The sequence below is a fragment of the Triticum dicoccoides genome, chromosome 7A, assembly GCF_002162155.2.
Source record: "Triticum dicoccoides isolate Atlit2015 ecotype Zavitan chromosome 7A, WEW_v2.0, whole genome shotgun sequence".
Classification (NCBI taxonomy): Eukaryota; Viridiplantae; Streptophyta; class Magnoliopsida; order Poales; family Poaceae; genus Triticum; species Triticum dicoccoides.
The window spans coordinates 603,841,518-603,859,894 of NC_041392.1; the positions used below are offsets into that span (position 1 = coordinate 603,841,518).

At 44.6% G+C, this 18,377-nt stretch overlaps 1 protein-coding gene across 1 annotated transcript; it reads left to right on the forward strand.

The window, feature by feature from the left end:
* Position 1: 1 nt before the first annotated feature.
* LOC119333688 lies at positions 2–4,035 on the forward strand (the record flags this gene model as incomplete). The annotated part of the gene is made up of 3 exons (XM_037606503.1): positions 2–1,746; positions 1,877–2,068; positions 3,222–4,035. Coding segments are annotated over 3 exons (2,493 nt in total), but the record flags the coding sequence as incomplete, so codon positions are not given.
* Positions 4,036–18,377: the final 14,342 nt, after the last annotated feature.

Here is an 18,377-nt window from a genome sequence, read left to right on the forward strand (position 1 = left end):
CCCGGCCACCCTCGCCTCCCTCCCCCCGCTCCGCCGCCTCGCCCTCCCAGCCTCGCCGCACCCCCGCGTCACTGCCTCCTCCTCCATCGCCAAGTCGCTCCTCCAGCTCGAGCACGACTACTCCTGGGACGCCGAGTCCCAACACGGCCGCCGCCGCCGCGTCTTCGACCGGCCGCCCAATTTGGCGGTTCTCTTCACGGCCGTCTCTGATTTCGAGGAATTCGGGGAGGCCACGGGCTCTGAAAAGAGGTTTCGTGGGGTTTTCGAGCCAGTGAGGGACCGACTTCAATCCAGGGGCATACAGGTGTGCTGGGTTGCCGTTGGTTCCACCGGCGAGGGGATACGGAGGGCGGTGACAGACCTAGGGTGGAGGTTTACGACAGCAGATGCAGTCACGTTGGGGTCGGCGGTTGCCCCGCCAGGGCTCGTCTGGGGAGGTGTTGGATTTGGGTGTGGGGGAGGTGGACGGCGAGGTGAGGTGGTGTTGGAGATCGCCGATGTGAAAGGGAAGCCACTGGTCTGCAAGGGCTGCGAGGTTGAGATTGTTAGCTCCACACCGTCGCAGGTGGGTAGCCATGGTGTGTCCAGGATACATGTGAAGGCGGTGTGTGAGGTGGGGAATTGCGAGCAGTTGATGGGCAGAGATGGCGAGGTTGTTGTGGTACGTGGGTTGCCACAGGATAGGAGCAAGGGTGACGGTGAAGGAGCTGTGGACAGGGAGTTTTTCCCACATCGGCTTCTGGAGTTGGTTCTTGCCGATGAGGGCAATTGCCTTCGGGCTGGAATGCCTATTTGGCAGCTCATTCTGGTTTTTCTTCATAGGAAAAATTATTGTGCAATGGTTTCGATTTCTGATGGAGAGGAGAAGTCTGTAGACGGCCTTCTCGTACCTTTCTCGATGAACTATGCATTACTGCATGTCGACAAGAATGGCACTGATTTAGAACAGGTGGTTGCAAAGAGTCCTGAAACATTGGATAGTTCCATGCCTGATCCACCAAAGGAGCTGAGTGCGAGGAAGAAGAGAATCAGGCTGGTCAGTAAGCTACTTGAGGCAGCCAGTTGGAGCACCTTCTGTGATGTGCTCCTCAAACATGCTGATGGCAGCATGCCAGTGGTGGAGTTGGAAGACCTGTATTTCAGTAGGTATGGCACTGCATCCAAAAAGTTGCGGTTTCTGAAATGTTGGCTGAAACAAGTGAAATTGTCATCTCTTGGTACTTCATCGAGCCTTCATACAGGCGAGACACGTCCTTCCTCAAAGGATGAAGGAGAAGCAAAACTTCAAGTCTCAGAGGAGGATGGGGCTCCTCATTCGGTGGATGAAGCAGATTGTAACAAAGTTGACAAACCAGTGGATGATGCAGATTGCAACAAAGTGGAGCAACAAGTGGACGAGGAGACTTCAGCATTCTCTTCAATGGAAGATTTAGAAGCATTTCTTGGGAGCATCCCTCAGAAGATTGAGCAAGGTCTTTGTTCTGAAGATGCTGATTTGGGGAATCTAGCTGAACGCTTGGTTGGCTTGTCTGTCGATGCGCTGATGATTAAGAATGGAAAGATTACGGTGAGATATTTTGAACACAGGGAAGTAGATGATGCTTCTGATGCAAAACTTATTTCCGAAGCTTCCATTATTCTGTTGAGGGAACCCAAAGAGCTTCTGTTGAAGTACAAAGACAACAATTCAGCATCTGCTGGATCAGAACAAACCTCAAAATACAACGTAAATTACAAAATCCGAGAGTATCCTTTTTAGTCCTCAGTTTTTTCTTCCAGCCCTGCAATTATTTCATATGGTAATATCCACTACGATAGTAACATGTAGGCAATACGATTTTTTTTTGTCTTGTACGCCTTAACAAGCATGTATCAGGCATGAACTGCAGATATTACTTAGGTTGGAAATAATCAGGTCCAAACTTGGCCCAGACTTTGAGGAAGGTTCAAAACAGAAGATGATAAAAGAGATCTGCTCTCTTTTGCAGTTTATTGATATAAACCTCCAAGGGGATTCATTTCAGTCTGACAGTATTGTTAAGTTTGCTGAGAAGACCATCAAGTCCAGGTATGTCTGTGTTTTGAATGCATTGTAACCATTATAGGGCTTTATTTGTTGAGCTATTGGCTCTGTTGATGCTTGTGAATGTTTAGCATTGACCTGTGTTTTGAATGCATTGTAACCATCACAGGGCTTTATTTGTTGAACTATTAGCTCTGTTGATGCTTGTGAATGTTTAGCGTTGAAGCATAAGTAGTTTTGTAAGGTACAGTGATGATTGCATTTCTTGCTACCTGAGCCAACAGAAACATGCTAGGTTACTTCAAGAAAATTGTACAAGGAACATACAAACAAATTGATCATGCATTTGGTTAGAAAAACCAGTATTGCATGCATCATTATAAGTAAACACAATACCTTTTGATAACAAAATATATGCATGCTCGGTACTGCTTCCGTTGCCAGATGAAAACCTTGTGCTTCAATACAATCTTTGGTTTGATCACTTTTATCGCTACATATTGATGGAAATCTTAACTTGAGATACTTATCTCTTCTACTACTGCTAAACTGCAGGCTACAACCCATTTTACTGCTAGGGATTTGCTGTGTGCTATTATAACCTATAACTGCTCTCATGCTTTAGTTCCAATCATGTGAAAAGAATTGTGAGATAGGAGCATCACAAAGAAGTGGTGCTCATTCCCCTCAAAAAAAGAAAAGAAAAAGAAGTGGTGCTCATTTTCCTTGATCCTTTGAGGAGCATGAAAGCATTGCTGACATTGTAGAGCACATTGTTGTAACTTCTAATGACAATTGAAACAAGATGATATTTTGTGTTGAATGGTCATAAATATGAGTATATGACACATGCGTTGTTTTAGCCTTTATTTGTTCTCATTGTTGAGTCATGTATCTTTGTTGCTTATTCCTTAAGAAGAAACTGAAAGTTATAATGGTAATTTTATATGCTGAATTTAGAATACTATCCTGCCGAACAGCAGTGCATACTAGATCTCTTGGAGCCATTTTGTAACAAAAGTGAACTCTGGATTCCTGTCCAATTTTTGGCCGCTCAATAACTTACAGGGAGTTCAAATTTATAATTTGACTGCTCAATAACTTACATCTACGGTGACACCGAGTTAAATGTATAATTTGCTGCTCAGTAACTTACAGGCAGTTCAAATTTATAATGAGACTGCTGAAAATTGTGTAGGTACATGGACTCTATGGAGGATGTGATCAAGAAGATATACACAGAGATGGAGTTTGATCTGTTTGACGAAGATGACTTGCCATGTTCAGACTCTCTACCTAGCAGCAGCAACCAGGATGAGGGCAAGGGCAACAAGAGCCGGAGCAGCCAGAGGAACTGCGCCAGCAGCTCAAGCGCTCCCACGCTTCACACGAGGAGCAGACACCAGGACAGGCACGAGGAGCAGCTGGCGCGAGCGAGTGAGCGGCGGAACAGGGAGCGCAGGCTCTCCTCCTTCACCAGCTGGGTGCCGGACCTGCGCCGCGTGTGGGCGCTCAAGCACCCCGGGAAGGAGCCTCCCCTGGCGGTTGCGGTGCCTCGGTCCAGGCAGCATTCGAAGCGGAGGAAGCGGCGCGCGGCGTGCACCGACATGGTCTGCGAGACGCCCATGACGGCCGCGAAGAAGCAGCAGCCGGAGCAGGCCGGGTCGGGGTCTGACGAGATGATGTCGATCGGGTCCGTGTCAAAGACCTTGTTCGACGACGACACGGAGGTGAGCAGCTCCAGCAGCGTGTGAACGAAAGTGTACTCTAACGAGCATATTGGCCGCGCGGTTGCACAGTTACGATTTTCTTCAGAAGCTTGGAGGTTTCTGAGCTCCAGGGAAGGCATTTCTCATCAGTATGGAAGTGTCCTGATTGTGGTGGTGGGCCGGGCTGATTACTCATTCATTCCGTTGTTGAACTTCGGCATCTGTTTCAGCTGTATGTCCTGTCACCCCTCAAAAAAGAAAACTGTATGTCCTGTCTTCTTCTACGGTGATGACACTTCTTTTCGGCTGACTACCTTCTGCTAGCGGGACAAAGTGGGCTCGACTGTATGTTTTTTTAGTCTAAACACACTTTTATTAATCAGTAAACATAGGGATACAATGAACGTCTTTAGATGTGAGCAGCCCAATATGGCGACCAAAATCCAGTCTAGCGAGACTATGTGCCTAGATGAAGGAACGCTTGTCGAATTGTTCCGCCGTGTCATGATCTCCTTCACTGTGCTCGCATGAGAGCAAGTACGATAGAGCCTAGTCAGCCGGCTGCAAGCCACTCCACATCAGAAAAATCCTACCTGGAGGGAAGAGAAGGGAGGAAAGAGAAGGGAGCGGGCGCTCCGTCGGTCGCCCGGCTACAACGCCAAAACCAAAGAACAGCCGCCCGCTTGCAGGCCCGAGGCGGGCGCCAGAGCTGGCGATTACGATCCGGTGCGCCTCCCGCGCTTCTTCCTCTCCCTGCGCGCCAATTCTTCCCATGCCTAGCCCCAAATCGCTTCCTGGACGCCACAAATCGAAGCCTCAAAGCCTCCAAATCACCCATAAATCAGCCCATCCCCAACCCTAGAACCACCGGCGGCGTCAAATCAAGCAAGCAGGTGGGCGTCGACGCCACATCTTGTCCAGCCGGCGCCTCAACCCGTCTCACCGGCGACGCCTCGTCTCATCCCGCCGGCGCCGCAGCCCGTCCTGCGACGGCCTCATCCCGCTGGCGGCCTCCTCTGCACCGGACATGTTTGCTCACGAGGCTGCAGCAACGAGTGTAGCAGGTACTTCGGGTCAAGGCCGTTGCTGGGCGCCGCCTGCTACATCTGCTTGGCTACACGACTGAGAATATTGACGACTCCGATCCGCAAGCATGGTATGCATCTAGGTTAACATAGTTAATCAGAATCTGATGCTTGTAGCTACACTCGTGTCCCTACTTATCTCAACTCTGAAAAATCAGATGCTTTTGAGGCGTCTTTTCTCTGTACGGTGTGGAGCTGCTGTGCTTTGTATCATATATGCTCCATATATGACATTTTTTTAACCCTGAATTTGTATCATATATGGCTCCATATGTGACATGCTCTGTAATCTGTATGATGTGAAGCTGCTGTGCTTTGTTTCATATATGGCTCCATATATGCCATGCTTTTTTAGGCTGAATTTCTATCATATATGGCTCCATATATGCCATGCTCTTTTAGGCTGAATCTGTATCATATATGGCTCCATATATGACATGCTCTATATATCTGATGCTTGTAGCTACACTAGTGCCCCTACTTATCTCAACTCTGCTCTTTTAGGCTGCGTTGTCCTTTCCTCTGTCATGGCTGCATGTTCATCTGATACTTCCAATTTAGATGTGGTATGAGTTGATCATCTAGTATACTCCTACTTGACACTAGGAGGCTGATTGAAATGGCCACAAAGTTGATGTTTATATTGGATCACAACAGGTGATATACACATGCAGTATTAAATGTCTAAGTAATTATTAGGGCCAGTCTTACAGCCAGCCTAAAAGCCTGTCTATTGTGCGTGAAGGCTTTATAGGTGACGTGGAGATGGTTTAAAGCCAGCAGCCGGCTGAGCTATTAACCATGCTCTTATGTGTCCCCGTGAATGTCATTGACTACCCTTTGGTAATCCAAAGCAATCAATTCATGCGATAATGCCAGGTCCGTAGATACGGCTAGAGCCTCCCGACAGGCAAGAGCGTCAAGGCATGCTGGATTGGTTATGCCGGCCATCCTTATTGCAGAAGCTCTAAGGGCATGACTATATGTAGCGACCCCTGGCATATCCGTACATTTTTTTCACTCTGTTTTTTTTTGTTTCTTACATTTGTTCATATTTTCGAAAACGTTCTAAAAACATAAATTCGAGCACTTAAAAATACTTGAAAAAAACTATGAATATGAAAAATGTTAAATGCTGTGTAAAGAAATTGTTAGCTTAATTTTAAAATATGTAGATACATTAAAATAATGTCCACGTGTGTCAAAAAATGTTTGAAGACATTTATTTGAAAAAAAGTGGCTCATGTATTAAAAATGTTGAACATGTATAATTTTTTTCATATGTATACAAAAATGTATAGTATGTATAAAGAATGTAGACATCATAACACATATTTGAAGAAAATATTAATCATGTACATGCAAAATGTTAAACGTGTAAAAGAAAAATGTTTCTTATGTATACAAAAACATAAAATGTGTATGAAAAAAGTAGACATCAAAATATATATCTAAAAAAAATGTTAAACATGGATTTGAAAATTGTTTAAAGTATATAGATTTTTTTCTTATGTATACAAAAGATGTGCAATCTGTTTTTTAAAATGATAACATGTATAAAAATGTTCATGTTGTGTACGGAAAATGTACAACAAACATAAAAAATTATACTTCATTTTTTAAAAAAATCCTGTATATACAAATATTTTTTATGTATACGAACATTGTGCGTGAAAAAAGTTTATTTCCATTAAACCAATGTTCACCGTGTATTTGAGAAAGTGTTGACCATGTATTCCAATGTGTTCAAAACATATATTTTAAAAACTTTTCATCATGCATTAAAAAAATGTTTAATGTGTATCAACAAAACGTTTCACGTGTACACTAAAAATGTACATTGTGTATTGAAAAAAATAGACATGTGTTGGACAAAAAAGTAACCAATGAAAAATGACAAAGAAGCAAAGAGAAACGAAAAAGCAATGAAAATAAAAGAAGAGACAAATAAAAATTAAAAAAGAAAAAGAAAACCAGTGAAAACCAATGATAAAGAATGGAAATAAGAAAGAGACAAAGAAAACCAAAAAAGGAATAAAAAACGAAGGAAGAAACCAGTGAAAACTGAGAAGAAACAAAGGAACCAAATAAATCGTAGGAAAAAGAAAGAAACCCATTGAAAACCGAGAAAGAAACTAAAAAACCGATGAAAAAAAAAGAAAGTAAAAAAACTGAAGAAAACCATGAATAAATAAAGACAACAAAAAAAGAAAATCGAACCGAGCAACACATGATTGATCGAGCGAAGGAGAGTGAGCGAGCGAAAAAACACCAAAACGAGTCAGCCCATTAACGACTGGGAAGGAAAAACATTTAAGTGAGACGAGAGCTATACTCACTATAAGCGAGATATAGCTCTCGCAGGACATTGTCACGGCTAGGCCACCTCTACAACCACCTTGTACAACTAGGCTAGGAGGTGGGCGACACACTAGACCGTGGAACAGAAGGTAAGGCAATGTGCCTCGTCCCCGATGGTGCCACATGCGACACAGTGGCCTCAGCCGTTCGGCCTCGCACCGCCCAATTTCCGCCTGACCCCGTGGCCTCACCTGCATTGGGGCCAGGGCCTCCAATCTCTACCTTGCCAACGGCAGACCGATCCGGAACTTGCGACTCAGAGTTTATTGCCTCCGTGGCCTCAGGATTGCTGGCCGGAGGCAGGACACTTGCAAACCATAAGGATGACAAGATTCACACTATACGGTGGTGAAAATCCCTAAGGACTCAATGAACAAGGACCTGAAGACATTGTACCTAACGATCTCCAAAGCGGCAACCTCCGGCGGCGTACTCTAGCTGCCAACCCCTCCCTAGTAGACCAAACTTAGGGGCTTCAATAGTCGCAATCCTCAACATTGAGGACGCCTCCATGTTGTCCTCGTCGATGGCGTGGGCGGGTCTGAAATAACAAAGTCCGAAATCAACGGCTAGGCAAATCAACTATCACATACTATGGTCAAGTAAATGATGAAGGGATCATCGGTTGGGCGCAAAAGTGTTGTGCTTACTTGGAGGCCTCACCACCGAGATTGGCAGGACCAACATCGGTGGTGCGTCAGCCTCCTCAAGAGATCTTCATATCTTTGGGGAGACCTCGGTGGCTGAGCCCCGGTGGCGGAAGTCCTGTCTCCACGACCCCTCTTCATACCTTGCACGGGCAAAGCCGGCTGCGCCTCCTCCTCACCGGCGAGGTCTCCCTCCTTCCCGGAGGGCTCATCATCATCCTCGTCATCTTTGTCCTCGTCCTCCTTGCTATCGTCATTGTCATGTTCCTCCTCAGGGGGCATGACAACCATCCCCTTCTTGGAAGGAGGAGCACTAGCAGATCTGTGATGGGAACGAAAAGGTGGGGAAATGCCTCTTTCTCTAGGAATCCTGTCGGGAAACCCAAGCGACAGCCTCGGTGAATCACACATGTCCCATTTCCTCTACGATTTCCCATTACACAAAATATGGGCACAGAGATCCATGCCTTATCATCACGACGATGTGGTCAAAGCAGGACCGACAACTAGTCGTCTCCCTACCTTTACGACAATGGTGACGTGATGTGACGGGGCAAGAGGCAGCAACGCCTTGGTTCTTATGGCTAGCGGTGGACGATGCGAGGCCGTGAAGACATAGGTTGCAAAGACATGAAGGCACATGACGCAAAACCATCAAGATGTAAGCTGGGAAGCCATAAACCCTACTGCGAAGACGCATGCCTAGAAGCTATGATGCCTCGACCCTACGAAGCTAGGAGCTGTAGGCTGCAATATTAGAAGCCACATAGTCAAAAACTATAGGCCGCGAAGCCTTAAGACCACGGTACCTCGAGATGAGAAGCTCCAAGGCCTCGAAGATACACTATTTAGTCCGCACGGTTGATGAGCTCGAAGAATCTCGAAGCCAGGCTACTTAAGACCAGAATGCACCTATCGCCAATATGAAAGGGGCATGCTTGGATTCGTTCTCGAAGAAGTAGGACTCCAAAATTTAGACAAGCTCGGGGGCTACTGACAGTACAGTTTAACGGGGGTTGGCCCATTGACCGGGAAACCCGACACGGAGTGATGTAGGGTGGAACCCTAGGGGCCGATCTTTCACAACTAGAGCGGATCCTGCGAAGAACACGATGAACACACGAGGGCAAACACTCAAATCAACAGGATTCGATTACACATGTGCTAGGTCCGAGTACACAACAAGACACATGATCCAAACACAACGAGGGACAATACAAACGGTCGGTAGTTCTTCCCAATCCGTGAGGAGATGGGGGCTTGAATCCACAAGAGGATCTTCCCTTGACGGGGTCTTGAATCCACTTGGGGGATCTTCTCCTAGGAGGCCTCGGTCTCCAATGGAGTAGGTATCAAGTGGATGAGAAAAGGTCTATCTCTCATATGAGCTAAAACCAATGCTGACCCTAAAACGTAGGTAGAAGAAGAGTATATATATTCTAGGGGGCGAAAGGGTTGATACGTCTCCAACGTATCTATAATTTTTGATTGCTCCATGCTATATTATCTTCTGTTTTGGACATTATTGGGCTTTATTATTCACTTTTATATTATTTTTGGGACTAACCTATTAACCGGAGGCCCAGCCCAGAATTGCAATTTTTTTGCCTATTTCAGAGTTTCGTAGAAAAAGAATATCAAACGGAGTCCAAACGGAATGAAACCTTCGGGAACGTGATTTTCGGAACGAACATGATCCAGGAGACTTGGACCCTACGTCAAGAGATCAAGCAGGAAGCCACGAGGTAGGGGGCGTGCCTATCCCCTGGGCGCGCCCTCCACCCTCGTGGGCCCCATGTTGCTCCACCGACGTACTCCTTCCTCCTATATATACCTACGTACCCCCAAACGGTCAGATACGGAGCCAAAAACCTAATTCCACCGTCGCAACCTTCTGTATCCACGAGATCCCATCTTGGAGCCTGTTCCGGATCTCCGCCGGAGGGGGCATCAATCACGGAGGGCTTATACATCAACACCATAGCCTCTCCGATGAAGTGTGAGTAGTTTACCTCAGACCTTCGGGTCTATAGTTATTAGCTAGATGGCTTCTTCTCTCTTTTTGGATCTCAATACAATGTTCTCCCCCTCTCTCATGGAGATCTATTCAATGTAATCTTCTTTTGCGGTGTGTTTGTTGAGACCGATGAATTGTGGGTTTATGATCAAGTTTATGTATGAACAATATTTGAATCTTCTCTGAATTCTTTTATGTATGATTGGTTATCTTTGCAAGTCTCTTCGAATTATCAGTTTGGTTTGGCCTACTAGATTGATCTTTCTTGCAATGGGAGAAGTGCTTAGCTTTGGGTTCAATCTTGCGGTGTCCTTTCCCAGTGACAGTAGGGGCAGCAAGGCATGTATTGTATTATTGCCATCGAGGATAACAAGATGGGGGTTTTATCATATTGCATGAATTTATCCCTCTACATCATGTCCTCTTGCTTAAAGCGTTACTCTGTTCTTATGAACTTAATACTCTAGATGCATGTTGGATAGCGGTCGATGTGTGGAGTAATAGTAGTAGATGCAGGCAGGAGTCGGTCTACTTGTCTCGGACGTGATGCCTATATACATGATCATACCTAGATATTCTCATAACTATGCTCAATTCTGTCAATTGCTCAACAGTAGTTTGTTCACCCACCGTAAAATACTTATGCTCTTGAGAGAAGCCACTAGTGAAACCTATGGCCCCCGGGTCTATTTTCCATCATATTAATCTTCCAACACTTAGTTATTTCCGTTGCTTTTATTTTACTTTGCATCTTTATCATACAAATACCAAAAATATTATCTTATCATATCTATCAGATCTCACTCTTGTAAGTGACCGTGTAGGGATTGACAAACCCTTATCGTGTTGGTTGCGAGGATTTATTTGTTTGTGTAGGTGAGAGGGACTTGCGCATAGCCTCGTACTGGATTGATACCTTGGTTCTCAAAAACTGAGGAAAATACTTACGCTACTTTGCTGCATCACCCTTTCCTCTTCAAGGGAAAACCAACGCAGTGCTCAAGAGGTAGCAAGAAGGATTTCTGGCGCCGTTGCCGGGGAGGTCTATGCAAAAGTCAACATACCAAGTACCCATCACAAACCCTTATCTCCCGCATTGCATTATTTGCCATTTGCCTCCCGTTTTCCTCTCCCCCACTTCACCCTTGCCGTTTTATTCGCACTCTCTTTTCTGTTTGCCTCCTTTTGCCCGTTTCTTGTTTGCTCGTGTGTTGGATTGCTTGTTTGTCATGATGGCTCAAGATAATACCAAATTATGTGACTTTACCAATACCAACAATGATGATTTCCTTAGCACTCCGATTGCTCCTCTTACCGATACTGAATCTTGTGAAATCAATGTTGCTTTGTTGAATCTTGTCATGAAAGATCAATTCGCCGGCCTTCCTAGTGAAGTTGCCGCTACTCATCTAAATAGCTTCATTGATTTGTGTGATATGCAAAAGAAGAAAGATGTTGACAATGATATTGTTAAATTGAAGCTATTTCCTTTTTCTCTTAGAGATCGTGCTAAAGCTTGGTTTTTGTCTTTGCCTAAAAATAGTATTGATTCTTGGAATAAGTGCAAAGATGCTTTTATCTCTAAGTATTTTCCTCCCGCTAAGATCATCTCTCTTAGAAACGATATTATGAATTTTAAGCAACTTGATCATGAACATGTTGCACAAGCTTGGGAGAGGATGAAATTAATGATACGTAATTGCCCTACTCATGGTTTGAATTTGTGGATGATTATACAAATTTTTTATGCCTGATTGAATTTTGCTTCTAGAAATCTTTTAGATTCGGCCACGGGAGGCACTTTTATGGAAATCACTTTAGGAGAAGCTACTAAACTTCTAGATAATATTATGGTTAATTATTCTCAATGGAACACTGAAAGATCTACTAATAAAAAAGTGCACGCGGTAGAAGAAATTAATGTTTTGAGTGGAAAGATGGATGAACTTATGAAATTATTTGCTACTAAGATTTTTTCTTCTGATCCTAATGATATGCTTTTGTCTACTTTGATTGAGAATAATAATGAATCTATGGATGTGAATTTTGTTGGTAGGAATAATTTTGGTAACAACGCGTATAGAGGAAACTTTAATCCTAGGCCTTATCCTAGCAATTCTTCTAATAATTATGGTAGTTCCTACAACAATTCTTATGGAAATTTTAATAAGATGCCCTCTGAATTTGAGACTATTGTTAAAGAATTTATGAATTCACAAAAGAGTTTCAATGCCTTGCTTGAAGAAAAATTGCTTAAAATTGATGAATTGGCTAGGAACGTTGATAGAATTTCTCTTGATGTTGATTCTTTAAAACTGAGATCTATTCCTCCTAAGCATGATATCAATGAGTCTCTCAAAACCATGAGAATTTCCATTGATGAGTGGGCATACTTATCCCTTAGGTGTTTTGGTGATTGATGACAATGCATTTGCGGACTAATCGTGTGCCTTGAGTTTCTCAGACGCTTCATCACTAGGCACGAGAAGATTCGGTGCCCCTCGAGACTATTGAATACGGCGTTGTTTTACGTTTCTTTTGGTGGATTTGAGTCGTAGGAAAGCCGTACTATTAAGAGGGGGTCCGCGTCGGAAAGGTTTGGGAGGAATCATCACGTACACGTCTTCTTCATTGTCTCCTCCTTTCTCTTGCACCTTGGAGCTCTCCCCGTCTATCCTCTATGTGAATGTCTGTCTACTGTTGCTGAGCTTGCGGTGGTACTGCTCCCTGGAGCGGTAGTACCGCAGGCACACGCGGTAGTACTGTGCCAACGCGCGGTAGTACCGCGGGAGCCCACGGTAGTACCACTCCCTCGGAGTCGTAGTACCATGGCGGCTAGGCTAAGTACCACTACACCGCGGTAGTAGGCGCGGATGTAATTTTTTACGTCCGCGCCCGCACGGTAGTATCGCACGCCTAGGGCGGTAGTACCGGTGGGTCCCACGGAAGTACCGCTCCCTCCGAGCTGTACTACCGTGGTTCCCTGGCCTAGTGCCGTGGCTTCACGGTAGTAGGGGCGGACATACTTTTTTTACATCCGCACCCGCACGGTAGTATCGCGCCCTGTGGACGATAGTACCGTGACGGATATTTGCATCGTCTCTTTTACCACGGAAGTAGGCACGGATGTAATTTTATTCATCCGTGCCGTTTCTAGACCTTACCTAATCTGCCTCGCGGTAGTACCGCAGGTGGGTGCGATAGTACCGCGCTCGCGGTAGTTCTGCCTATGGTATAGTCTCTGCAGCTGCCGCGGTAGTACCGTGGTTCCCCACGGTAGTACCGCGTGGCCGTGCGGTAGTACCGCGCCCCTGGAGCGGTAGTACCGCGTGTCGTAGGCTGGTCTAAGTGGATAACGGTTGGATCTTTTCTTAGACTATATAAGGGGCGTCTCCTACCTCTAGTTGACTACCTCTTCCACCTCTAAGCTCCATTGTTGCTCTAAGCTCCATTTTCGCCCGATCTCTCTCCCTAGCCAATCAAACTTGTTGATTTTCTCGGGATTGGGTGACAAGGGCCCAATCTACACTTCCACCAAGAGATATTCGATTCCCCCCACTTATCCCTTGCGGATCTTGTTACTCTTGGGTGTTTGAGCACCCTATACGGTTGAGGTCACCGCGGAGCCATATTCCATTGTGGTGAAGCTTCGTGGTGTCGTTGGGAGCCTCCAATTAAGTTGTGGAGATTGCCCCAACCTTGTTTGTAAAGGTTCGGTTGCCACCTTCAAGGGCACCAATAGTGGAATCACGGCATCTCGCATTGTGTGAGGGCGTGAGGAGAATACGGTGGCCCTAGTGTCTTCTTGGGGAGCATTGTGCCTCCACACCGCTCTAACAGAGACATACTTCCCCTCAAAAGGAAGGAACTTCGGTAACACATCCTCGTCTCCACCGGCTCCACTCTTGGTTATCTTATCCATTTACTTGTGCAAGCTTATTTGTGCTTCTATCATTGCTTGCTCGTGTGCTTGTGTTGATTGCATCATATAGGTTGTCCACCTAGTTGCATATCTAGACAACTTACTTTGATGCAAAGTTTAATTTGGTCAAGAAAAGCTAAAAATTGTTAGTTGCCTATTCACCCCCCCTCTAGTCAACTATATCGATCCTTTCAATTGGTATCAGAGCCAGGTTTCTTTTTAAGGACTTTACCATCCGAAGAGTATGGTTGACGTCGTAGACGATGTGGGAGAGCACTCCGGTGTGAATCCGATATCGTCTACGAGAGATGGGGGTAACTCGATCTCACGTGAGGAATTCAATGTGGCGTTGGACACATTGAAAACCTCCATGACGACCGAGGTCAAGGACATGTTTAAGGAATTCCTAGAAGGGCTTAAACTTTCCACCGCACCCGTGAAAGTGGGTGATCCCGCCAACACAGGGACGGATGCTAACCCCGATAAGGGGGAAGCTACTAGTGAGAAAGCCCCCTCGTCTAGTGGTAAGAATGGCACCGGCATCTTTGCCCATGTGCAACCTCCTCCTGTTTATGGTGGACCGATTCCTTCTACTCATTTGAATCATGCCGGGCCACCTCCTAAGATTGATAAAAAGGAGGATTTTGATTCTTGGGTTTATTGTTTTAAGCGTCATTTAAATCATGTGAACACTAACCTTTGGAGAATCATTGAAGAAGGTTTCTATCCGCATGACCCGAGCAACTTCTCTCCTAGAGAAGTCGTGGACCATCAATTCAATGAGAATGCTCTCTTCATCATCTAAGAAGCAATCCTTCCCGAAGACCTCCCTCATCTCCGGCCCTACTCCCTAGCCAAAGATGCTTGGCACAAGGTGGTTTCCCTTTATCGAGGAAGCGCAAGCATTCAACGTTCCAACTATGAAGTGGTGCAAGATGAAGCCGATGAGTTTGCAATGAAATAAGATGAAGAACCTCGTGAGCTCTATCTGAGAGTTACACTACAAGAAATATGTCAACTTGTGACCACCACTATTGGTCACTGAATGGTCACAAATTTCCATTTGTGACCTTTTTGTGACCAAAAACATAAGGTCAAAAGTTGGCCATCATAAACTGACTATAGCGACCTTTCTTCTGGAATGGTCAAAGACGTTTATGACCAAAACATGTCCACTGTGGCGTTTTGGTCACTAGCAACCTCCCCAGGCCATGTAGGCATCCAGCGTGGCATAAGATTCAGCCCGGTCCAATTCAGTTTTCTACATGGGCCTAGCCCAACAATTCGGCATTTTTACTGTATATTTTTTCCGTATTAATTTGGTTGACTACATGGGCCAAGCCCAAATTTTAGCCTTTTTATTTCTGGGCCATGGCCTCTTATAATGCATTTCTTATTAGTTTCTGTTCTTCCAGAAAAATATTATTTGGGCCATGGCCTTTTCACCCCAGACCACGTTTGTGCCACGTTTATTTCTGGGTCATGGCCAATTCAGGCTCAATACTATCATGGCAATTGAGTAATTTTCACAATCTGGCATTAAAGCAACATGTACACAGGGAATACAAAATTTCATTACACAGGAATTGTTCAACACGCAGATTTGGTACATCTGGTACTGTCCTAACAATGTCCTAACAATGTCTACATAATTTGCCTTATCTCACTACTACATAACATTGTTCAACATGTAGGAGCACATCTGGTACTGTCCTAACAATGTCTTCATTGCTCCCTCTGATGGGCAAGTTCTCCAGGTGCGACAACTTGCCTTCCTACAAGAACAGAACATTACATGAATAGATCAATCGAGGAGGAAACAGTAAAACAGGCTGAAAGCATCACACATACAAATAATAACAACATACATTAATGTATAAAATAATAAAAATATCTATAACCAGGGCTATTTCTAGCCAACCTGTGTGCATGAATCATAATAGATCAAGCAAAAGACGTATAACCATCAGCAAACAGCAAATATTAGTGAAAGGGGACAATTTCTAGTACTCGTCATTTTTGCAAAGTGAGCAAGAACGATGATATTTTCCTACACATACTTTTTGATTTTTCCTTAGTCCTATAGTGATCTGCTCACTCCAATTCTATCTACTCAACACATTCACATGCAACATGGATAATCAGGAAGCATCTACTCAAATAAGGGATTAGAATGCAACATGGACAACTATGCCCTATGAAACAGTTCACGTATCAAGAACCATCAAAGTAAATAAGGAACTGGTATAGAACACCAACTCAATCACCTTCATAGTAATGAAATCATGGATAATTCTTCTATTTAATTGAAGTTCTCTAAGCTTCTTCCCCCATTGAAAGCAGTCTACAAAAGAATTGAGAACAAGGTCAGCGCCAAAATTCAAACCATATAATTTCTTGCTAATCTCATATATTGTTATTCAAAAGAAAGATGTATTTTGCTGTAAGATTTTAGCACTAGTACACAAGACATAAAAGGATTACAGAAACACAATCACTGCTGGTCAGTAGCAGTAAAGGACATGCTTTTTTTTAGAGGGGTGATCACATCATTGGAAATAATCAATATTAAGCATGGGTGAGATGGACAATCAATATTCAGAAAGTCACATCATTAACAATATTAAGCCTTGCAACATGTTTGGTGACTTGGTGGGCAGATGTGTTTATGCACAAAAACGGTGGCATTTTTATCAACTAAAGAAAAAACGCACATCATTCAGTAACCAATACCAACCCTTGTTCCAAGTCAACGATGTTTTGCTAATCAAAAACATGGCATGTGATAATGGTACACACAATCATTCCTAGAAGTCCATACTTGCGTCTACGGAACAAATTCAGTCACCTCTACAGCAATACAGAAACATAGTAATCCTGGACACTAGCAGTTAAGGACATGTTTTCTTCAGAGGGTGAGGTAACAAGGCATACTGCTAGGAGACAAGACATCGAAATGGAAACCTGCAGTCCAGACTTGGCATCTGATCCAGGGTTAATCTAGAACATGGTTTATGATCTCAGTACTAACAAATGGCAGTTCAACCTTGCATGCATAGAAGAAATTCAGTCACCTCTACAGCAATTCAGAAATATAATCATTGCTGGTCAATACCAGTAAAGGACATGCTTTTTCAGAGGGGTAATCACATCATTGACAATTAATAGTCAAAAAGTCAGACGATTGACAATATTAAGCTGTAACTAAAACATTCTAGTGGCTTAGTGGGCATATCTAAGCACAGGAAAGGGGGGCATTTCTCAATCAAACTGAAGAAAGATGCACATCATTCATTCATTCAGTAAGCAGTACAGATCCCTGTAGCTGTAGGTGCATGCATGGTGTAACAAAGATGAGTAATCATTAGGAAGCATTTCAGAGTTGTGCAGTTACTAGTGCGTGGTCCTGTGTTTACCCCAGCGCACGCCAACCATGGGCACGAGAAAATTGGTACACAAGCCACTAATAGTCTGCTAGTCTTACTTAGAACATATGGTGGCACATGATGGCAGGCAGTAGTATGTATACATGAGAACAAAGTAGATGAACAGTAGAACAAAAATTGCAATGTGATTAACATGAGTACATCTTGAAAATTATGAAAAAAAACTGCTGCATATAACCACTGTAAGAACTGTAGATTATACCACTATAAATGAGTGTAAGTTTGTGAACCTCATTTGTAATTTACAGTAGTGAATCGGTTGAATGCACTAGTATATTTACAGTTCTACAGCGGAGTTACAGTGTAAATGTGAAGTTTACATGACTAGTGTGAATCAACACACACGGTGAGAAGATGGATAATTTTCTGCATCAATGAATTAATCATTCAGAAAAAGAGAAGGGAAATATGCAAACAGCAAGTTGACACAAGGAAGGGCTGCTCCATGGCTCGACGTCCTCCTACAACAGCATAACATGACCAATTTGTGTCCGGAAGAAGAAGAAGAATCGCTAGCGTTCATGTGCAAATCAAATCAAATCAATCAGGGGGGATGGGTAGAGCTCACCAAGTTCGTCAGATAGGGGGTGGGTTGGAGGAGGATGTCCAGCTATAGCAGCCACCATGAGGGCTTCCTTGTGCACCACCTTGAGTAGAGCAGCTTCTACAGATCAGATCGGACACAAAACAAATCACACACACGCAGGCAGACAGGAGGAATCAGATGAAGAAACAGACAAAGACAAGGGAGGGATTCACGCTCACCCACCATGGCCAGCCGGAGAGGAGATGCACGTCATGGATGTCGAGGAAGAACCGGCCTTAATTGGTCGGCTTCGTCGAGAGAGAGAAGGCCACCGCATCAGGAAGGACGCTCCGGTGGGTGCGGATCCGGCCAGGTCGTGATCCCCTGCAGTGAGGCGCGATCGCACGGCAGTGGCCGCACCAGGGCGCGTAGAACTCGACCATGACATGGCGGCGGGCGGATCTGAGGGGATAGGGTTCCCGGAGGAATCTGAGGAAGGGGTCGTCGTGGACGGGGATCTGGAGCTCGAGGGGAGCGTGGGGAAGGGGGATGGGAAGTGAAATCAAGGTCGGAGACGCCGGATATGTGCCTATGGGGTTGGTGTGATTGCAAAGGGGCTGGCACGGAGGGCGCGGCGCTAG